Source organism: Myotis brandtii, unplaced genomic scaffold, assembly GCF_000412655.1.
Source record: "Myotis brandtii unplaced genomic scaffold, ASM41265v1 scaffold134, whole genome shotgun sequence".
Classification (NCBI taxonomy): Eukaryota; Metazoa; Chordata; class Mammalia; order Chiroptera; family Vespertilionidae; genus Myotis; species Myotis brandtii.
In genome coordinates this window covers 2,300,043-2,317,224 of record NW_005354756.1, presented here as the reverse complement: position 1 = coordinate 2,317,224, position 17,182 = coordinate 2,300,043, and the positions used below count along the sequence as shown (strand labels likewise).

Sequence of the window (17,182 nt, the reverse complement as noted above, 5' to 3'; positions counted from 1 at the left end):
TGTGCCCAATTTATTGCCTTCCCTTCCACATCCCAAAGAAGGAACATCCATCCAGTCTTCACTGAAAATCCAAGGAACTTTCAATCAGTGAAACTGCTCAATATAGAGAGAATAAACCCTGTATATTCACATGACCTTTGTCCTTAAAAGTAGACAGGCTTATGCTGAAGCTGTTTCTCAGGGTATCCATGGACCTGCTGGACTTACCTTCAAGCCTAGCTAGTTAGCTGCATCAGAAAGCCAGGTTGGCCTCGTATTGTCATATTTCATGTTGGCCTGAAATGTTGCTATTACCTAGTCTGATGATCTGCCTGATCTTGGCTCTGAATGTTTCAAAAAAATCAAATTCCAACTCAGAAGTGTCAGGAAAAGTGAACACGTCTATATAAAGAATGAATGCCCTTGATGACATTCAAAGACTGTGTGTGCCACCGTCAGGGGCAGCAACCTTCTCATAGGCTCAGTCTGATTAAAGAAAGGGGAGGAAAGATCTTAAAATTTGACAACTTATGTGTAACCGACAGCCAGTTGAAGATGCCTTGTGTCCCACCTACTGAGGGCCTACTCTGCTGAGGATTCTGAGTTCCCTGAAGTCTGCTGAGGATGGCCCGCTTCTGCTGGTCAGCAGCGATGCGCACCTAGCAGAGACTTCGCTCTGCTGACTGACGCATCCAGAATGATTTTTGGACTTTAAATCTCTTTTGTAAGCATGGCATGCTTCCTTGAAAGCCAGTCTTCTCATGTCCCTGCCAGAGAGAGGGCACTGGTCCCCCATGTGGCTTTTCTTTTGTGTCACCTCCCCATCAGACTTGCACAGTTGGCTGGGACCCAGAGAAACTCAGTGGACATATCTCTCCACCGAGGGTTGAGAAAGCGAGGCTCTGGTATGGCTCTGCCATTTATCAGCGGTGCAGCTGTGGGCTTGTCCTGTCCTGTTCTTTGCTTGTCCTCCATCTATAACATCACAGACAGGAGGCCCTCAGAGGCCCAAGTGTCCGATAAAGATTAGTCAAGAAACAATGCTACTGTCAGCACCTCTTGGATCCAGGTTTGGGTTGGGGGAAGAAGTCCCAGGAAACCCCAAGTCATTCTTCAAGTCAAAGTGCCACAGTAAAGCAGGGCAGGGCCCGCCCACCTCCCCAGCCAGAGCTCAGGACACTATGGTGTCCACCTGTCTGGTAATCTGCTGTACCAGTTGCTTAGATTATATTATTGAGCTCAAGTACTCAGGCCTCTAGTAAGTTATAGGTGGGGATGATGCAGATAAATGGGCAGGGACCCTGTCCTGCAAGGACTGACGTTCTGCTGGGCAGAGAGCTACCTGCATGAAGCATTCTGAGTCCAGGGAGAAGTGCTGGGTGTCATGGGAGCGGCTCTGAAGGTGCTGTAGGATTTCAGAGGATGGGCTGCTTCCGGATTCATTGGGGAAATTCATGAACAAGTTGGCACCTGAGTGGGGGTTAACTGCACTTGGGTCAAAAGATTACAAAGAAAACAGTGAAATGAAATCTGCAGAGAACAATATGAACAAGAGTATGACCTCTCTGAGGATTTTATTTTTCACTGATCCCTCTGCCATTAGTTATGGCCACCATGAAAATAATTTTTTTTCTGACCCAAGAAATTTTTCCGAGCTTAGGGTTCTACTAAAAACACACACCAGATTACCATTTATAAATACACTTTCCTAGACTCCCCTGTGGTTCAAGTAGATGGTTATGCTTTTGCTTCAAAGCTCAAACATTAATCTCTTCTACTAAAACCCTCTGAAATGCAGTCATTTCTCATGGGGCACATCACAAGTTGCTATACCAAGTATTTCTTACTTTCAGGAATTTGACTTGGTTTGTTTTTTGCCTTTATTTTTTACTCTGGCTGACTTAAAGGACTTTTAACTTTAAAAATATTGCAGTGTTTGAAGCCTGGGTAAACATAATGTTTAGAATCTGTTCGTTGCACTAACTCTGCATCTGACACCATCTGTATCTTTTCCTAGTAAATGGGGAGCAGGAGAACCGAGTACAGAAGGGGAATGGCTATTTCCAAGTGCCCCCCCACACCCCTGTGATCTTTGGTGAAGCAGGAGGCCGCACACTGTTCAGGTATGAGCAAGGAGGGCTGGGGGCATGTCTAAGGAAGCAGAGGCTACAGATTGTTCGTTATCACTCTAGAGGTGTCAGGGCTTGGAAGCTTTTCATCTCCGTGAGAGAGTTAAGTGATGCTATTAGACCCCTGTTCTGAGAGCTGAGCCTCCGCTGTTAAATGAGGTCGACACCTTGCCTCGAGGCAGCTTCTCTGGTGGTGTCTGCAGGAAACTCACTTTCACTTATTCAGCATGACCGCCGGGGTCAGGGGATAGATGGCAGCACCAGAAGTCCCTGTCCACAGGACAGCATCAGAGTAGGTGACTGCCCGCAGGCTGGGTCAGGCAGGATGGGCTGGGCTGCTCCTGGGAATTGTTGGGCCCAGCGATGGCCTGATCTGAGGTGTGAGGCTGGGCTGCGTGTGTCCCTGCAGGAAAGAGCTACACTGGCCTTACCTACACGTTGCCAGCAAGGCCTGCTAGAGTGATGGGGAGAGCGCACGAGAGCCTCTGTAGGGCCATAAGTAAGAAAGGGGCTTGTCTTGCCCTTGAGCGCAGCATTCTCTGCCTTTATGGTGGTTTCCTGAGTGTGTTACCAAAATACCCTGCCCCGCTCCGTGGGGAGGCTGTGCCGGGGGCTGCAGCGCTGGCAGGGGGTCTTTCTCGAGGGCTTTGCCTACACACAGGCTTCCCGCATTACGCAGGGACTCAGGCAGCGCTGGTGCTGCTGGCCCCGGAGTCTGCTCCCGCTCCAGCTGAGTGAGCCATTCCGGCTGCACTTCTTTCCTCAGCTCAGTGGGTTGTCCTGAATGAACGCTGTAAGGCCCTGTCCCTTTGTCTAGTGTTTATAACAGTGATTTTGTCATCTGCTGCCGTGTCACTCACTACCTGATGGCTGTGTTTAGGCTGCTCTGCCGGGATTCCGGAGGGGAGACTGAGTCCATGCTCCTCAACGAGACGGTGCCGCAATGGGTAATTGACATCACTGTGGATGTAAGTGTCCTCCCCTCCCACTTCGCCCTTGTGTTTTTTCCAAATCACGAAGCAAGTTCAGAACTGCTTCAGACTGTATAACCTGAAAGTGTCATAAAAACTAGACTGCCAAAGAAAACAAATACCAGAAAGCTGACAGGACAGCCATCCCCGAATCCTCGTGCTCCGCCTCCCGAGGCTCCATCAGGAAGAGTGCAGTAGAGTAGCCCTCCCGCTGCAGCCACGGAGCCTCGGGAGCTGTGCCAGGGACAGAGCCCGGAGCCCCGTGTGTCAGCTCTAAGCCCTTTGCAGCCACTGGGCAGCATCCACTGTGGCCACTACACAGCCCTGCGCCGGTGCCAGACTGGTTGGCATGTCCACAGTGACTTCTGTGTCTCTGTCAGTGAAAACCAGGCGGCGCCCAGGGAGGGCTGCGTGCAGTTCTACCAGCTGATGCAGGAGCCGCCTGGTGCCGGTGACACCCCTTCACCCCTGGCACACGTGAAACCCTTCCAACACCCTTAAGTCCTGGGCTCCCCATTCACCTCAGAGACGTCTTTTTAATCGAGGATGGAGGAGGGAGTGGTTGTAACTCCCTTTTTACTTTATGTGATTACAAAGCACCCTTCCACCTGGAGGGTCCCTTGTCTCCCAGCCCTATATACAGAGCTCTCCAGGCCCTGCCCGTGGACCCCCGTCCCTCTACAGTCTCACTTTTTGTGAATAAATTTATTAAGTAAAAACTAGACTGCCAGGTAGAATCCTCTTCTGCTTCCCTGTAGTTCCAAAGTTGCAGAAGTAGTATTGGTATTCATCTGTGGATATCGGTATTGGTTTTTAACTATAAAAATAATATATGAATAAAGTGAAACTCCCATCCCTTTCTCAATCACTCCTTCTCTTCCATTTGCTCCCTGTCCTTCTCCCCAGAGGTAATAACTGTCACTAGTTTAGTGCAGAGCCTTTAGTGCTTTTTTCTATGCTACATCAGCACATATTACCTGCATGCAGCTTGTTTTATTTTCACAAGATTTGTTATGCATACTGTTCTGCAACTTGGTCGTTTTTTGTTTTGTTTTGTTTTTTTACTTAAAAATCTATCTTGAGCATTTTTTCATGATTCTACAGGTTGGATCATTTCTTTTAAATGACTGTATACTATTCCATTGTATAAATGTACCATAATTTATTTAACCAGTACCCTATTAATGGGCACTTAGGTTGTTTCCAATGTTTTCTATTACAAACAATGCTTCAGTGAACATCCTTGTCCATATAACTTTGTGTACTTTTTAGGATAAATTCCTAGAAGTGGAATTGCTGGATCAAAGGGTATGCACATTTTAAATTTTGATAGATATCGGCAAATTGCCCTCCACAAAGGCTGTATCAGTTTACACTCTCTCCACAGTGTATACGTGCCCACACCCTCACCCACACTGGATACTTTCAATCTTTGCTAAAAGATAGACAAATACTATCTCATTGTTTTAATATAATTTGGGGTATTTTTTAATTTGTAGTGAGGTTAAGTATCTTTTCATATTGGCCATTTCTATTTCTTCTGTGAATTGCTTGTGTTATTTACTTATTTCTCTATTGGGTTATTTCTCCTTCTTATTAATTTATAGGAGCTCATCATATTAAATATTAACTCTTTGACTATTATGTCTCTTAATTGAATTTTTACTTTGTTCGTGGTATTTTTGTCAGGCAAAAAGTTTTAATTTTATATAATCAGATTGACACTTTATGGTTCTGAGTTTCATGTCTTGCTTATGTATTTCCCTCTCCAAAGTAGCAAAAATGTTCTCCTGTATTCTCTAGTATGTTTATGATAATTGTCTATGTCTAGGTCTTTAATCTATTAGTTATTTTGTTTGGTGTGAAGTAGGATGCTAACTTTCTACAAATGGACAATAGCCAGTTTGCCAACACAATTTTTAAATAATCTATCCTTTTTCTACTAATTTGAAATGCTGTCTTTATCATATACTAAATTTCTGCATACACATGGGTCTGTTTCTAGACTCTCTTCTGTGCTGTTGACCTATTTTGTATACCCCTAAAGCCATATGAAAAGAGATTTCATCTCTAGAACCTTCAGAAAGTATTTTCTGTCCCAGATATACCACCTCCACGCCAGTGTGACACCTGGTGGATATTCTGTGGTCGTCTCCAAGTCCGAGCTCCCCCATAAACCACTACTCCTTTGAGTGTGCAACTCACCTGGCATACTTTAGGCCTGTGGCTTATTCCTGAGAGGAGACATCTGGATGGGCCAGGGCATGGAGGCTCGGAGGGGATTGATACCCAGAGAAAAGATGACCAGTTAGTTTTATCTTTCACTAAGTATGTGGTTTACTTCACGATAGATGTCTAGCTAGTTGGCTGAAGTTTCCACTCTCGTGCAAAACCTCAGCCCTCTGACATCAGAGGGAAGGAGCGTGGGAGGGCCTGGTTAGCCTTTCCATTGCATGAGGGGCCTCACCAGCGTAGAGTATGGTTTTGCTCAAAGACAAATGTTATGGTTTTCTCTCAAGGCACTTAATTTTTTGTTTGGGCCTTTAGGGATCAGCCTTAATAGTTTAATGTAGAATTTAGATTTTGGTTTGGCTTCACGAATTAAAATAAAATTTGTCTCCCTTTAATACTTTGAATTGTTATTTGAAAAGAGCCATGTGTGCAAGTACATATTGCCACTGACATTACATATAATCTTTTATTACAAAACTGAACATTATACTTTTCTGATACATTTTGTCTAAGGCTGACTTAGATCATTTGATAGCTTACTGTAAATTTCATAGAAAGTGACTTTTAATTGTAAAACAACTATTAACTTGTAAATCATGTTCTCCTATTGACATCATTTTAATCTATCAGTTAATAGAAACTATGATGCCATTTTTTACTTTTAATATTTCAGAAAAATATGCCCAAATTCAACAAAATTCCTTTCTACCTCCAACCTCATGCATCTTCAGGAGCAAAAACCTTAAAAAAGTAAGTAAATGTACTGTCATGTGATGCTTTTATCTAATTAATTACCAGACAGGTTTTTTATTCCTTATGATTGCTTTTATAGCAAAGGAGGCAAGGACTAGATATAAGGCTAGTTTTATAATATCACTCCATACAGTTTAACCATTTACCAAGTACCTACTGTGGTAAGCTACAGATGTTCAAAAATAAGATATGGATTTTGTCTCTTGCCATAATCTGTGCCCTATACTCTTTTATATGGAAGAGTGATGTGACCTCACCCTCCATTACTGACAGAAGTCCACAAGTTTTATAATATCACTTCATACAGTTTAACCATTTACCAAGTACCTACTGTGGTAAGCTACAGATGTTCAAAAATAAGACATGGATTTTGTCTCTTGCCATAATCTGTGCCCTACACTCTTTTATATGGAAGAGTGATGGTGACCTCACCCTCCATTACTGACAGAAGTCCACGTGAGGGGTGGGTGAGTGCTCCTGTGTATCCATAATAACTGCTTTTATGGATACTTAAGAAATCATGAGCGTAGGGGAAAGAAATGAATTTTTGGAGCTTTCCAGAAAGGCTTCTCGAAGGACATGGAATTTGAGCTAGACCTGTAGGATGGATAGAACTTCAGAGATATTCCAGGTCCAGGAAATGGTTTGATCAGGGATGTGGAAGTGGAAGCATGCGCAAGAACTGAAAACTGGCGAGGACCTCTGTGCTGCAGCCTAGGATGTGGGGGTGGTGGGAAAATAACTTCAGAGGGAAGTCGGAGAAGAAATTCTGGTTTCATGGGTGTATATCCTAGCAAATAAAATCAATAAGACTTTAAAACCTTGCCAGGAAATGGTTTGATCAGGGATGTGGAAGTGGAAGCATGCGCAAGAACTGAAAACTGGCGAGGACCTCTGTGCTGCAGCCTAGGATGTGGGGTGGTGGGAAAATAACTTCAGAGGAGAGTCGGAGAAGAAATTCCGGTTTCATGGGTGTATATCCAAGCAAATAAAATCAATAAGACTTCAAAACCTTTTGTTGGGGGTATTTCCAATCATATACAAACAAAGAACAGGAGAATGAACCCCCATTTTCCCATCCAGCAGCTTCCAGTCATTCTCCACACACGGCCAAACATTTGCTTCATCTGCTACTTCCTCCTACCCTCCCCCCACCTGCCTGCACACACAGGAGCAAGTCCTAGATCTCACTTCACTAGATGTAATGACCCTAAACTCAAGGTGCTTTCAGAGTTTGAGCCTGAGCCTACTTGGTTCGACCATTAACTGACATCAGAGAAACAGAAGGAGGTTTGGGGGTGAGGCAGTTGATGAATCTTGGTTTGGACATGTAGAGTTTTGAGGTTCCTGGGGAACAGCCAACTGGAGATACCCAGTCAGCTATCGGGTTTGTGGGTGTGGAGTTGGGGCAGGAGGTTGAGACTCAAGGTGTCAGCTGTAGGAAGGCAGGTCCTGGGGGAAATGGGCCTGGGAGCCCGGGGCCGCCTCCCCTCCCAGAGCAGTTAGTGTGTCTGCTCTGGTGCAGCATAATCATGGCTTAAAGGGCACCACAGAGGTCAGTTGGCAGTTCTAAAAATGGCGTAAGGCAATGACTAAAACTTGTATTGGTTTATGTTTCTGTGGTATGTTTTCATCTTTATAAAATGTTAATGCCAAAGAATATGGAAGAGAGAATATCCAGTGACTTCCCGATGTCAAGTCTGCCCTTGCTTTTTACAGAGATAGACTTTCTGCTAGCGACATGCTCCAAGTCCGGAAAGTCATGGAACATGTTTATGAGAAAATCATCAACTTGGATAATGAGTCGCAAACCACTAGCTCTTCTAATAATGAAAAACCAGGAGAACAGGAAAAAGAGGAGGATATTGCTGTGCTGGCAGAGGAGAAAATTGAACTTCTGTGCCAGGACCAGGTAGGTGGGCTTGCGGACCAGGGCCGGTGCTCGGAGTTACATCACGGGGTCTGATTATGGTTCCCAGGTCTGTTGCCTTTGGGGGGAGGAGGGGCTTCTGCTCTTAAAGAGGCTCTAAGGAACTCTGGGTGTCTCCCAAGGAAAGGACACAGGGTCATCTTGATTTGCAGAGCAGATTCTGTTAGTTTAGGATGTGAAGTGGGGTGGGTGGAGCTGTTTTAAAACAAGATGCACAGAAGGCCTTCGCGAGGAATGACTGGAGACAGTGTCCTGCGCCCAGGGTTGCCACCCGGGGGTGGGGGAGGGGAGGGCGCTCTGGCTCACCTGTGAGAGGCAACCGTAAAGGCCTTAGATAGCAGAGGCTTTGACATTTCTAATTTAGGTTTTGCTGTTCAGGTTTTGGATCCAAATATGGACCTGCGGACAGTGAAACACTTCATATGGAAGAGTGGCGGGGACCTCACCCTCCATTACCGGCAGAAGTCCACGTGAGGGGTGGGCGAGCGCTCCTGGGTATCCATTTACTGACCTTCCTCTGTGGCCCCAAGAGTAGTCCTAGGAAGCCCACTGAGCCCAGTGGGAGCCAGACTTCTAATGGCCGATTTGGTGTGGACTGAGATTCTCTTTCAACTGCAGTGACTAATGGAAATGTAATATAGAAACCAGCCTCCTTGTGTAGAGCAAGCTGTCCCCAGGGAGGCAGAGTCCGAGAGCAGAACCCCAGCCAACTGTCTCTCGAGATGTACAGAGACTGACAGGCCAGCGCAGGCCTGGCTTCCTCCTTTTATTTCAAAGGACCTTATCTTCGTTAGCACTTGCTAGAAACACATCCTGTAGGGCCATATCTGTCAGTGTTTCCACTTCACACATGCTGAGTAGCTTTTCTAAGAGAGTACATTCCATTCGTGCAGTACCTATGAAGGCTTTTTCCAAGTTTGTCATTAAAAACAAATTGTTTTCCCATTTAAGACAGTTATTTTTAATAGGAACTTGCTGATGCACAATTCGAGAGCCAGCCTATTTCATAAATGACTAGTGTTGGGCTTGTTTCTACTACTGCACCTCAGATGTGTTCCTGCAGATGGAGCTGTGGCACAGCGATGCCACACTGACCCCAGTGCCCCGGACTGTCCGGCAGCCACAGGGAGGTGCAGCTGTCGTACTCCTTCCTCCACTGTGTCATTTTATTTACGGGCAAAGCCAGGTGGCACCAGAGGTACTTGCTCTGGTGAGCAGCAAGGCACCATCAAAACTTAAGACCGTGGTGAAATTTTAACTTCGTTTAAAATGCTACCTAAAATGTATGGTGTCAGTGCAAGGATATCATGGTGAGTTGCTTTGGTAATTCATAGCCTGGAAACATACATATTTGTTTTCCAGAGTTTTATATGCAGGTTTTTGTTGTTGTACCTCTATCCAGATTGCTTTTCACTGTTCTTTCTAACAATCTAAAGCTTTCATAGAATCATTTGGATCTTGTACAGAATATAACTTATTGGGGATAAACACTTCAACTTTTGGCATAAAAACACTTTGGATTCTCCCCAAGGTCATTTGTATTCAGACGAGAGCAATGGTCTGCCCCGACCAGACTGCGTGAGACTCGCCTCCCGTGTGGAGCCAGAAGCACAAGTGCCTTCAGAGGCAGTTCCTTCCAGGCCAGGGGCCTCCCCAGCTCGTGTGCAGCGGCGCCCACAGCAGCGGGGCCTGGGGCGGGGGTGGGGAAGGGTTTCTTTTCTACATCCTCACGGGTTCAGCTGAAGGCAGCCAATGGGCCTCGGTCCAGACCTTCCTGTTCGAGACACTGGGATTCGCACAGCTGTAGGGACAGGGCTCCCTCCCTCCCGCACCGGGGGCAGCCTCCTCTGGGAAGTGGACAGGTCACTGCCGCTGGCTCTCTGAGGACGTGAGCCCCATTCCACCGAGCCCCCCTCCCTCACGCAGAGAGCAGCCCACTTCTTTTGTAAACAGCCCTTTCTATCTGTTGGATACAACAGTGCACTTTTGCTGCACGTTTTTTAGCAATAGTCGTGAATTCATGTCAAAAAAACACACCAAACTCATTTACCAGCCCTGTTGTGTTTGCATGAGGGGCCCTTGGGCTAAAGGGAGGGTTTTGCTACTGGGCCGTCTTGCCGTGCTCCCGAACCTCGAGAGGTGGCTGTGCTCCCTTCCTGTCATAGATCTGACCCCAGCATGGTTGTACTTTTTTCTTTTCTTCCCGTCAAACCAGTAAGTTTCCAGAAAAGTGGACAGTTTGCAATGCCAAAAGGGTAAAAATCTGTATTTCACAGTTGTATAGAATAAAGGCTTTAGTTAAAATATTCAAAGCATAGTACACGTTTATTTTTTCACTTGTCATTTTCCTTCAGAGCAGATGATAGAGAAATTGAGAAACCTCTGGTTTTCCTGTTTACCCTGGAAATAATTAGCATTGGTATCCGCTTTATCCTGCAACTTGGGAAGAGGCATGTGTGAAGCAAGGAAGACCAGAACCCTTGGGTGAGGGTGCCGGGGCCAGGGGGCCAGGCTGCAGCGCAGGGACCTGCCCTCGGAGCAGTCCCTGGGCTTGTTCTTCCTGCAGTTCTGCAGGCGGAGCTGGGCTCCCAGGCAGCCCCGGAGCAGGCCCCGGCGCTGGCCTTGCACCCAGGCCTCCTGCTCTGCAGTGTGGCTGCGCTGGTGGGCTGGACAGGGCTCGCTGTCCGTGCGGTCAGAGTGCTAGAAACTCGGTGTTCACTAATTGGGGGCCTCCCTCCATACACTTGGCCTGTGCCACCTTCGGCTGATCATCCTTGTGCTACGGGCCTAAGAGCTCTGAATTTCCTCGTACATGCGAACGTTACAAATCAAGCAGCAGCGGGGACTCAATGTGGACAGAGACTAGAGGACAAGGCCAGAGGCAGCCTTCATGGTAACGAGCACGGAGTGTGGGAAGGCAAGGGACTCTAGCCGGGGCAGGTGAGGACCCCGTCCCTGGGGGAGCCCTCCTCTTCCTGCAGGACAGAGCACAAGACCCATGCCTGCCTTAGCCTCCCAAGGCACCTGGTGGTAGGAGGAACAGCACACACACACACTGGGAAAGGACAGAAGGGCCCTCACCCACTCTGGCCCTGGCCTCTCGTTTCCCCTTGTGGTGGGAGCTGTGTGTAAAGAGATCTGGTCAGGACTGGCTTGGAGAGAGTGAATTTAAATTTATAACTTATTCACCACTGGGGCTGGCCGGGTGCCTTGTGTATGTAGAAGAGATTGTTGTGTAAGTTTGGGAGCTGACAGGGGATACACTGGAGATACTAGATCTGTGGGGTGTCAGCCCGAGGGAAGAAGAAACATCGTGGTCTAAGCACAGGTGAGTATCTGCTGAAGGTTCTAGAATTTCCAACCCTCCTCTCCCATGAGAGGTGGGCAAGTTCACTGCCTCTCTTCTCCAGCTGTGACTGGCAGATGTCAGTCAACCTGAGCCGGCTGTGCAGTGTGGCACAGGGATGGGAGCACGTGACAGAAGAGACAGTAATTGGGGCTTCAAGGGTCCCCAGGGTTGGGGTGCCTTCCAGTAGATAGCACGGGCTCAGCTGTGCAGGAAGAATCAAGGCAAGCTCTGCAAAGCGGTTAGGCAAACACCATACCAACCCCTTCCTCCCTTACCCCACGGCCACACCTGACCACGTCTGGGCCCTGCTGCTTCCTGGGCAGCCAGTGACCACGCAGGAGCAAGCACTGGGCCTCAGCGTACACGGCCAAGATGCCCTTCCCCAAGGCCCACGCCGCCTCTCCCCACCACCAAGGCTCCATGCGCCACACATGAGCAGCAAAGAAGCCTTCCTCTCCTCCCCCAGCTCCCGCCGGGGTGCTGCTCCCAGCTCCCTACCACCCCAAAGATGTGCTTAAGATTCTCAAACAAGGGCTCAATTCCCCAAAGCCAGGACCATCCCGCAGATGCTGGCAGGTCATTTCTTAGAAACCAGTAGGGTGAGTGGACACGAGCCCCCCACCTGCAGAAGTCCCCACACATCACTCGGAGCCACAGCCCAGGAAGCTGGACATACTGGGCTGGGATCAGGCGAGGGGCTGGGCCCACAGTGTGGCCTGAGCCACCTCCCCACACCTGGACCTCAGGAAATGCCATCAGGGGCCTTGCCGTTGCCCAGGGTGTTGTTCGGGGGTAGCGAGCTGGGCCTGGCTGGCTGCCTCGGCTTCCGCCCTGAGACCTGGACTTGCTGTGCTTGCCGGCTCCTCCTCGGCCTGAGCTTCGAGCAGCTCAGCAGACAGCCCGTCCTCTGGCGAGGCTGCAGAGGTGAGGCTGTCGGGAAGGGTCAGCTGCGGCAGGTGGTCCTGCTGGGCCTGGGCACCGGGGCTGTCCGGGAAGGAGACCTCAAACTCTGATCCAGACCACGTGGCCTCCCCTGAAACACACAGGAGGGGGCTCAGGGGGCCTGCAGGACCTGGGGCCAGTGTGGCCGGGGCAGTAACCCCACTGACCTCCAAATCCCACCCCAGACACTGAGGGAGAGGAGACAGCCAGTGTACAAACACCTTGACATGGCCGCATTCCTCCCACACGCCAGCCTCTGACCCATGGAGAAACGGGGCAGCCTTCCCAGAGGCCTCTGCAGGTGCAAGCCACTCACCGCCACGCTCGTGAGAGCCACTGCTGGAGCCGACGTCCTCCAGCCCTGCGGCTGGCACGGCGGTGGAGGTCAGCTCTGGGAAGGAGGGCAGGCTGGGGCAGACGCTGGCACTGCTGTCCAAGAGGGAGATGCCCGACACGTCCAGGAAGCCTAGGGGAAGGGGCACAGCTCTTTGCTAGCACAAGACCCTGCCTGCTGAAGGCCAGTCCCCTGGCTCCCTCGGGGCACCGTTCCTGGGGCACCTGGCTCAGCCTGAGACTAATCTCAGCCTATGGTGATGCCCCCAACCCAACCCAGAGGTTCCCCTCCCCCCCAACTGCTTGTTTCCAAGGAAAGAAAGGGGCCTGGCATTGGGCATCATGGGAGCGGCACAGCAGCAGAAGGACCAGACCCTGCTCCGGCCCCAATTTGCTGCAACCTTGAGCGGGCACCTCTCTTCTCTGGAGATAAGTATCCCCGTCTACACCCTGTGTGAGGTCACCTGCAGCCATCCTGGCACAGAGTAGGGGTCAGGAGGTCTGAGGAAGGTTTTGGTACTGTTGCCAAAGTCCAGGCCTGAGCCTGGGGCCCATTTCGGCACCAGGGGTGGCAGGTTCCTAGCCTCCCGGCCGGGCCTGCTCACTACCTGGGTCCATGACTCGCTGCACTGGAGGCGGAGGCTGAAGAGGAGTCTCCATGGGCCGTGGCAGTTCCCCAAGGTCACGCACACCATAGCTGAGAGGCCCGGGCTCAGGAAGCAGTCCCTCTAGGGAGGAGCCGGGTGCCTGCAGCAGGGCCTAGGGGAGCCAGGGGAAAAGAGGGCCCAGGGAGAGGGCGGTCGGGACAGTGTAGTCCAGCTTCGCCCCCAGCCCCCACCTGCCCCAGAAGCATCGCTCTGCCTGAAGGAGCAAACAGCCTTGGCGGTCGGTCCCTCTCTACAGGTGATGTGAAGTCAGACGGGGGCCTGGCTGGCCTCCCCGGCAGTGCCGACACGGAGAGGGAGCACTCTTGCCACTCTGAGGAGCCCAGGTGCCCATCTCGCTGGGCCCCGTCAATGACCCACAAGAAGGAAGGGCCTTCCCTGAATTCCAGCAGGCCTGGAAAGCCATCCTCCATGCCCCGGGCACAGGTCCCAGGCACCAGCCCAGGGCCTAAAGGCATCAGGGGACCTGCTCAACAGCCATGAAGACAAGACCAGCACTCTCCTGCAGACGCGGCCGGACAACCAGCCCTGCGGGGACTCTGATGCCCAGCCTCTGGCCCAACCTTACCACAGACTCACTGAGGCACAGCGCAAGGCTCCGCCCGCCCCGGAGCCTGTTTCCCACTCATGAAATGTGAGTGACAACTAGTGCCTCACCTCCCCACCTCAGAGGCAGGAGAACCAGAGCGGGTTTCATGGTCCCAGAATGGGCCCAGCTGTTCCCACGGGGTCCCACAAGCAGGTGGGCCTCCTAAGGGCCTCCAGAACCCTCTTCCTTCTGTCCACATGAAGCTCCCCACATCCCCTAGTTGACAGGGGCTCCCCACGTACCTCCAAGTAGTCACCCTGCCTGGAACCCATCTCTGGGCCAGGAGGGGCAGGAGAGTCCAGGGGGGTGGTTCCAGGAGGCAGGGCACCAGGTGGTGGGGTACCAGATGGCAGAGTACCAGGTGGCAAGGCACCAGGTGGTGAGGTACCAGATGGCGGAGCACCAGGTGGTGGGGTACCAGGTGGTAGGGCACCAGATGGAGGGTTACCAGATGGCGGGGCACCAGGTGATGGGGTACCAGGTGGCAGGGCACCAGGTGACTTCTTGTGGTAGCTGGGGGGCTGGATTGGGATCCGATGCAGATACCCGTAGCCGATACCACACCCCAGACTGCCGAAGTCCAGAAACATTCAATCCAGGAGTTGTCCCACACCTTTCCTGTGTCTGCCACCCCCACCCACCAATGGCAGTGAGGGGGCTAAAAGGATGCCTCCTGGACCATGGTCAGCCTCAGGATCCCTAAACCAGGGCCCAGCCCTCCACCCCCCACCATGGGACTCTGGGGTCCATGCCCTCCAGCCAGGCCCACCCAGGGCCCCACCAGGACCCCACCCTACAGCCCTCCGACTCCCGGAAGTACCTGCCCTCTCCACCCCAGGCTGCGTTGGGAGTTACAGACACCTCCCGGCAGGAGTCGGACTCGGAGTTATAAACCATCAGCTTCAAGGGCTTCCCCTCGTGGGACTCGATGAGCGTGAAGAAGTCCTCAGACTGGGACAAACACACGGGCCTGAGCCCTGGCCCCAGCGCTGGAACTGGAGGCACTTCCCATGGACAGCACCCACATCTCCACACCCATCTGGGGTCTGGGGAGGGCTGGGCCTCGGGTTCCTCACCTCCTGGAGGAGCTGGTCTGAGCCAATCACATAGTCTGTGTAGGGGCACAGGCCAGCAAGGGAGGCAGGCGAAGAGGGTTCCACATCCTGGGGAAGAATTGAGAACCATCACCTCACTACTGGCCTGGAGGAGGGGCCGGGAGCTGCCTCTCCAGGTAGCCTGTAGGACACATGCCCTCTGTCCCCAGGCCAAGGCCTTGAGCCCAGACTCTCCTACCTTACCCCCCAATTCCCCTACCTCCCCAGCAGAGGGCAGTACTGTGGCATGGCTCACAGCTCTGAGCTCTGGAATCTACCCTGGGTTCAACTCCTGACTCCACCAACTGCTAGCTGGGCGATTGGACAAATACTTAACCACTCAGCTGCAGGTTCCCAACAATTAAGACTACGATATGCAGTGCTCACTCACAGGGTTGCTGAGAAGATTTTAGAAGTAATATATGTAAAGAATGAAAACCACACTCTGGCCCACAGTCAGTGCCCAACTGCATGGCTGTTAAGACCCCTGGGTATAAGGATCACCCTCTCCCTTAGAGGAGCCGTGAGCCACTGGCCCGTCCCAGCCTCCTAGGAATGCGCAGGGATTTCCATCTTCGCCCCGTGGCACTAGTGGACAAGCTGAGGTAGGTCTAAGGTTGAGAAGGCTCCCCGAGAAGTCGGTGAGCAACAGAGGAGGCTGAAAAGCCAGCCAGTTTCCAACGCAGGGCACCCTCCTGTGACCAGGTCGCGGGAGCAAGCATTCTTGCGAACTTGGGCACCATCAGTGGGCGCACATGGCACGTGTGCACGTGTAACTGTGCTGGACACTGACAGCAACGTCTGTGACAATTCCGTCACCGAGACTCACAAGGTTCAGACCGCAGGCACCAGCCCAGTGCCGAGGCGTCTCAGAGGACCGGCCGGAAAAACACACCAAGGCGGCCGCGGCGGCACCACCACCCTCCAGTAGGTGGCAGCCCCACCTCTCGAAATAAAAAACCATGTAAAGAGCAGGGGTGGGGAACCTTTTCTCTGCCAAGGGCCATTTGGATATTTATAATGACACTCGAGGGCCACACAAAATTATCAACTTAAAAATCAGCCTGCTCTATTTGGCCAAACATTTAATTCACTCACCGCTCATGCCTTGGCAGGGCCAGACTAAATGATTTTGCAGGCCTTACGTGGCCCGCGGGCTGGATGTTCCCCACCCCTGGGATAGAGGGTCAAAAGTGCCCAAAGGCATACGGCTAACAAGAGGCAGGGCACGCCATGCAGGTAAAGAGCTGCCCTCTCTGGACACTGGAGTGAGAAGGACCCTGCCCTCAGGGAGTCCTCCAATAGTCCACCTGGCTACTGGCCCTGTCCCAGTTGCCCCCACACCCTCCTCCCCACCCCCCGGGACCCCCCCCCCCGTGTCCTGGCCCCACCACCTTCCCCTGCAGTGCTTGGCCTGTGGCCCCAATGCCCCACTCATCGCCCCACCCACATCCGTGCCCAGCCCCACCCCACTCACCAGCACGTGCCACACGTGCTCGCTGGCCCTGTGGAAGCTGCAGAAGCGCACACTGGCGCCCAGCAGGCCTGGGCCGCCCCACATGTTGCTGGGCACCACCTCCACCTCGCGCACCCGCATGGTCTTCATGTTGAACACCTGCAGCTTCACCGGCTTCTCCACATTGGCCTTCAGCAGATCCCTCAGCGTGTCAGTCTCCTTGTTCTATGGGGGCAGGGGGCTGACTCCAAGGACCCCCACACCCCATCCGGGCCACTCAGACAAGTCTGGGTCTGAGGTGGGGCAAGGGCCTTGGTGGCCAACTGCCCCGGCAGGGCCACACCACCCCCCAAGTAGTGCTAAATGGGCCTCCCTCAGCTCCCCCTCTGACCCAGAAAGCACAACAAACTCATCAAAGAGCCTCCTGGGTTCAGGGCACTGCAGGCTGTCCCACTCTGAGCTGCCCCGTGGCCAGAGCCCACATCTCTCATGCCCCAAGAGGCAGGCCCCTAGGCCCCGTGGCCAGCTCCAAGAGTCCATTGACCTCCAGTCCACCCCAGAGAGCTCAGGAGCTGAGCGCTGGGCAGGGAGAAGAAAAGGGAGGCGGGAGCTGGGCTGGAGCCTCCTTTGGGGCATACGGGACGGACACACACACACACACACACACACACACGGCAAAGCTCACCAGCCTTGAGTGCCCGATGGTGATGATGAAGTCAAAGTAGGGCTCCAGGCCCGCTTGCTGGGCTGGGGAGTTGTC

General features: G+C 51.8%; 2 protein-coding genes across 2 annotated transcripts in view; one reads left to right on the top strand and one right to left on the bottom strand.

Moving 5' to 3' along the window:
* Positions 1–10,306, top strand: part of WDR48 (WD repeat domain 48) — a 24,316-nt gene extending 14,010 nt beyond the window's left edge. The window contains exons 14-18 of the mRNA XM_014534924.1: positions 1,997–2,102; positions 2,989–3,076; positions 5,985–6,061; positions 7,784–7,976; positions 8,373–10,306. Of these exons, the coding sequence (XP_014390410.1) occupies positions 1,997–2,102; positions 2,989–3,076; positions 5,985–6,061; positions 7,784–7,976; positions 8,373–8,468 (560 nt within the window). The 3' untranslated portion in view covers positions 8,469–10,306. The remainder of the gene's footprint in view (positions 1–1,996; positions 2,103–2,988; positions 3,077–5,984; positions 6,062–7,783; positions 7,977–8,372) is intronic.
* GORASP1 (golgi reassembly stacking protein 1, 65kDa) lies at positions 10,301–17,182 on the bottom strand. Its single transcript, XM_005860425.2, has 8 exons — positions 17,108–17,182; positions 16,444–16,663; positions 14,949–15,035; positions 14,693–14,823; positions 14,115–14,442; positions 13,227–13,377; positions 12,602–12,751; positions 10,301–12,376 (listed from the first exon to the last, which is right to left on the bottom strand). Exons 2-8 carry the CDS (start codon positions 16,570–16,572, stop codon positions 12,099–12,101), a joined length of 1,254 nt encoding a protein of 417 aa, XP_005860487.1. The 5' UTR covers positions 16,573–16,663; positions 17,108–17,182; the 3' UTR covers positions 10,301–12,098.

Coding starts and splice junctions, on each gene's coding strand:
- GORASP1 (XM_005860425.2), bottom strand. CDS start 16,572: ATGAAGACCATGCGGGTGCGCGAGGTGGAGGTGGTGCCCAGCAACATG. Junction 15,036..16,443: donor AGCACGTGTGGCACGTGCTG/GTGAGTGGGGTG, acceptor ATTCTTCCCCAG/GATGTGGAACCCTCTTCGCC. Junction 12,377..12,601: donor TGGCTCTCACGAGCGTGGCG/GTGAGTGGCTTG, acceptor TGTGTGTTTCAG/GGGAGGCCACGTGGTCTGGA.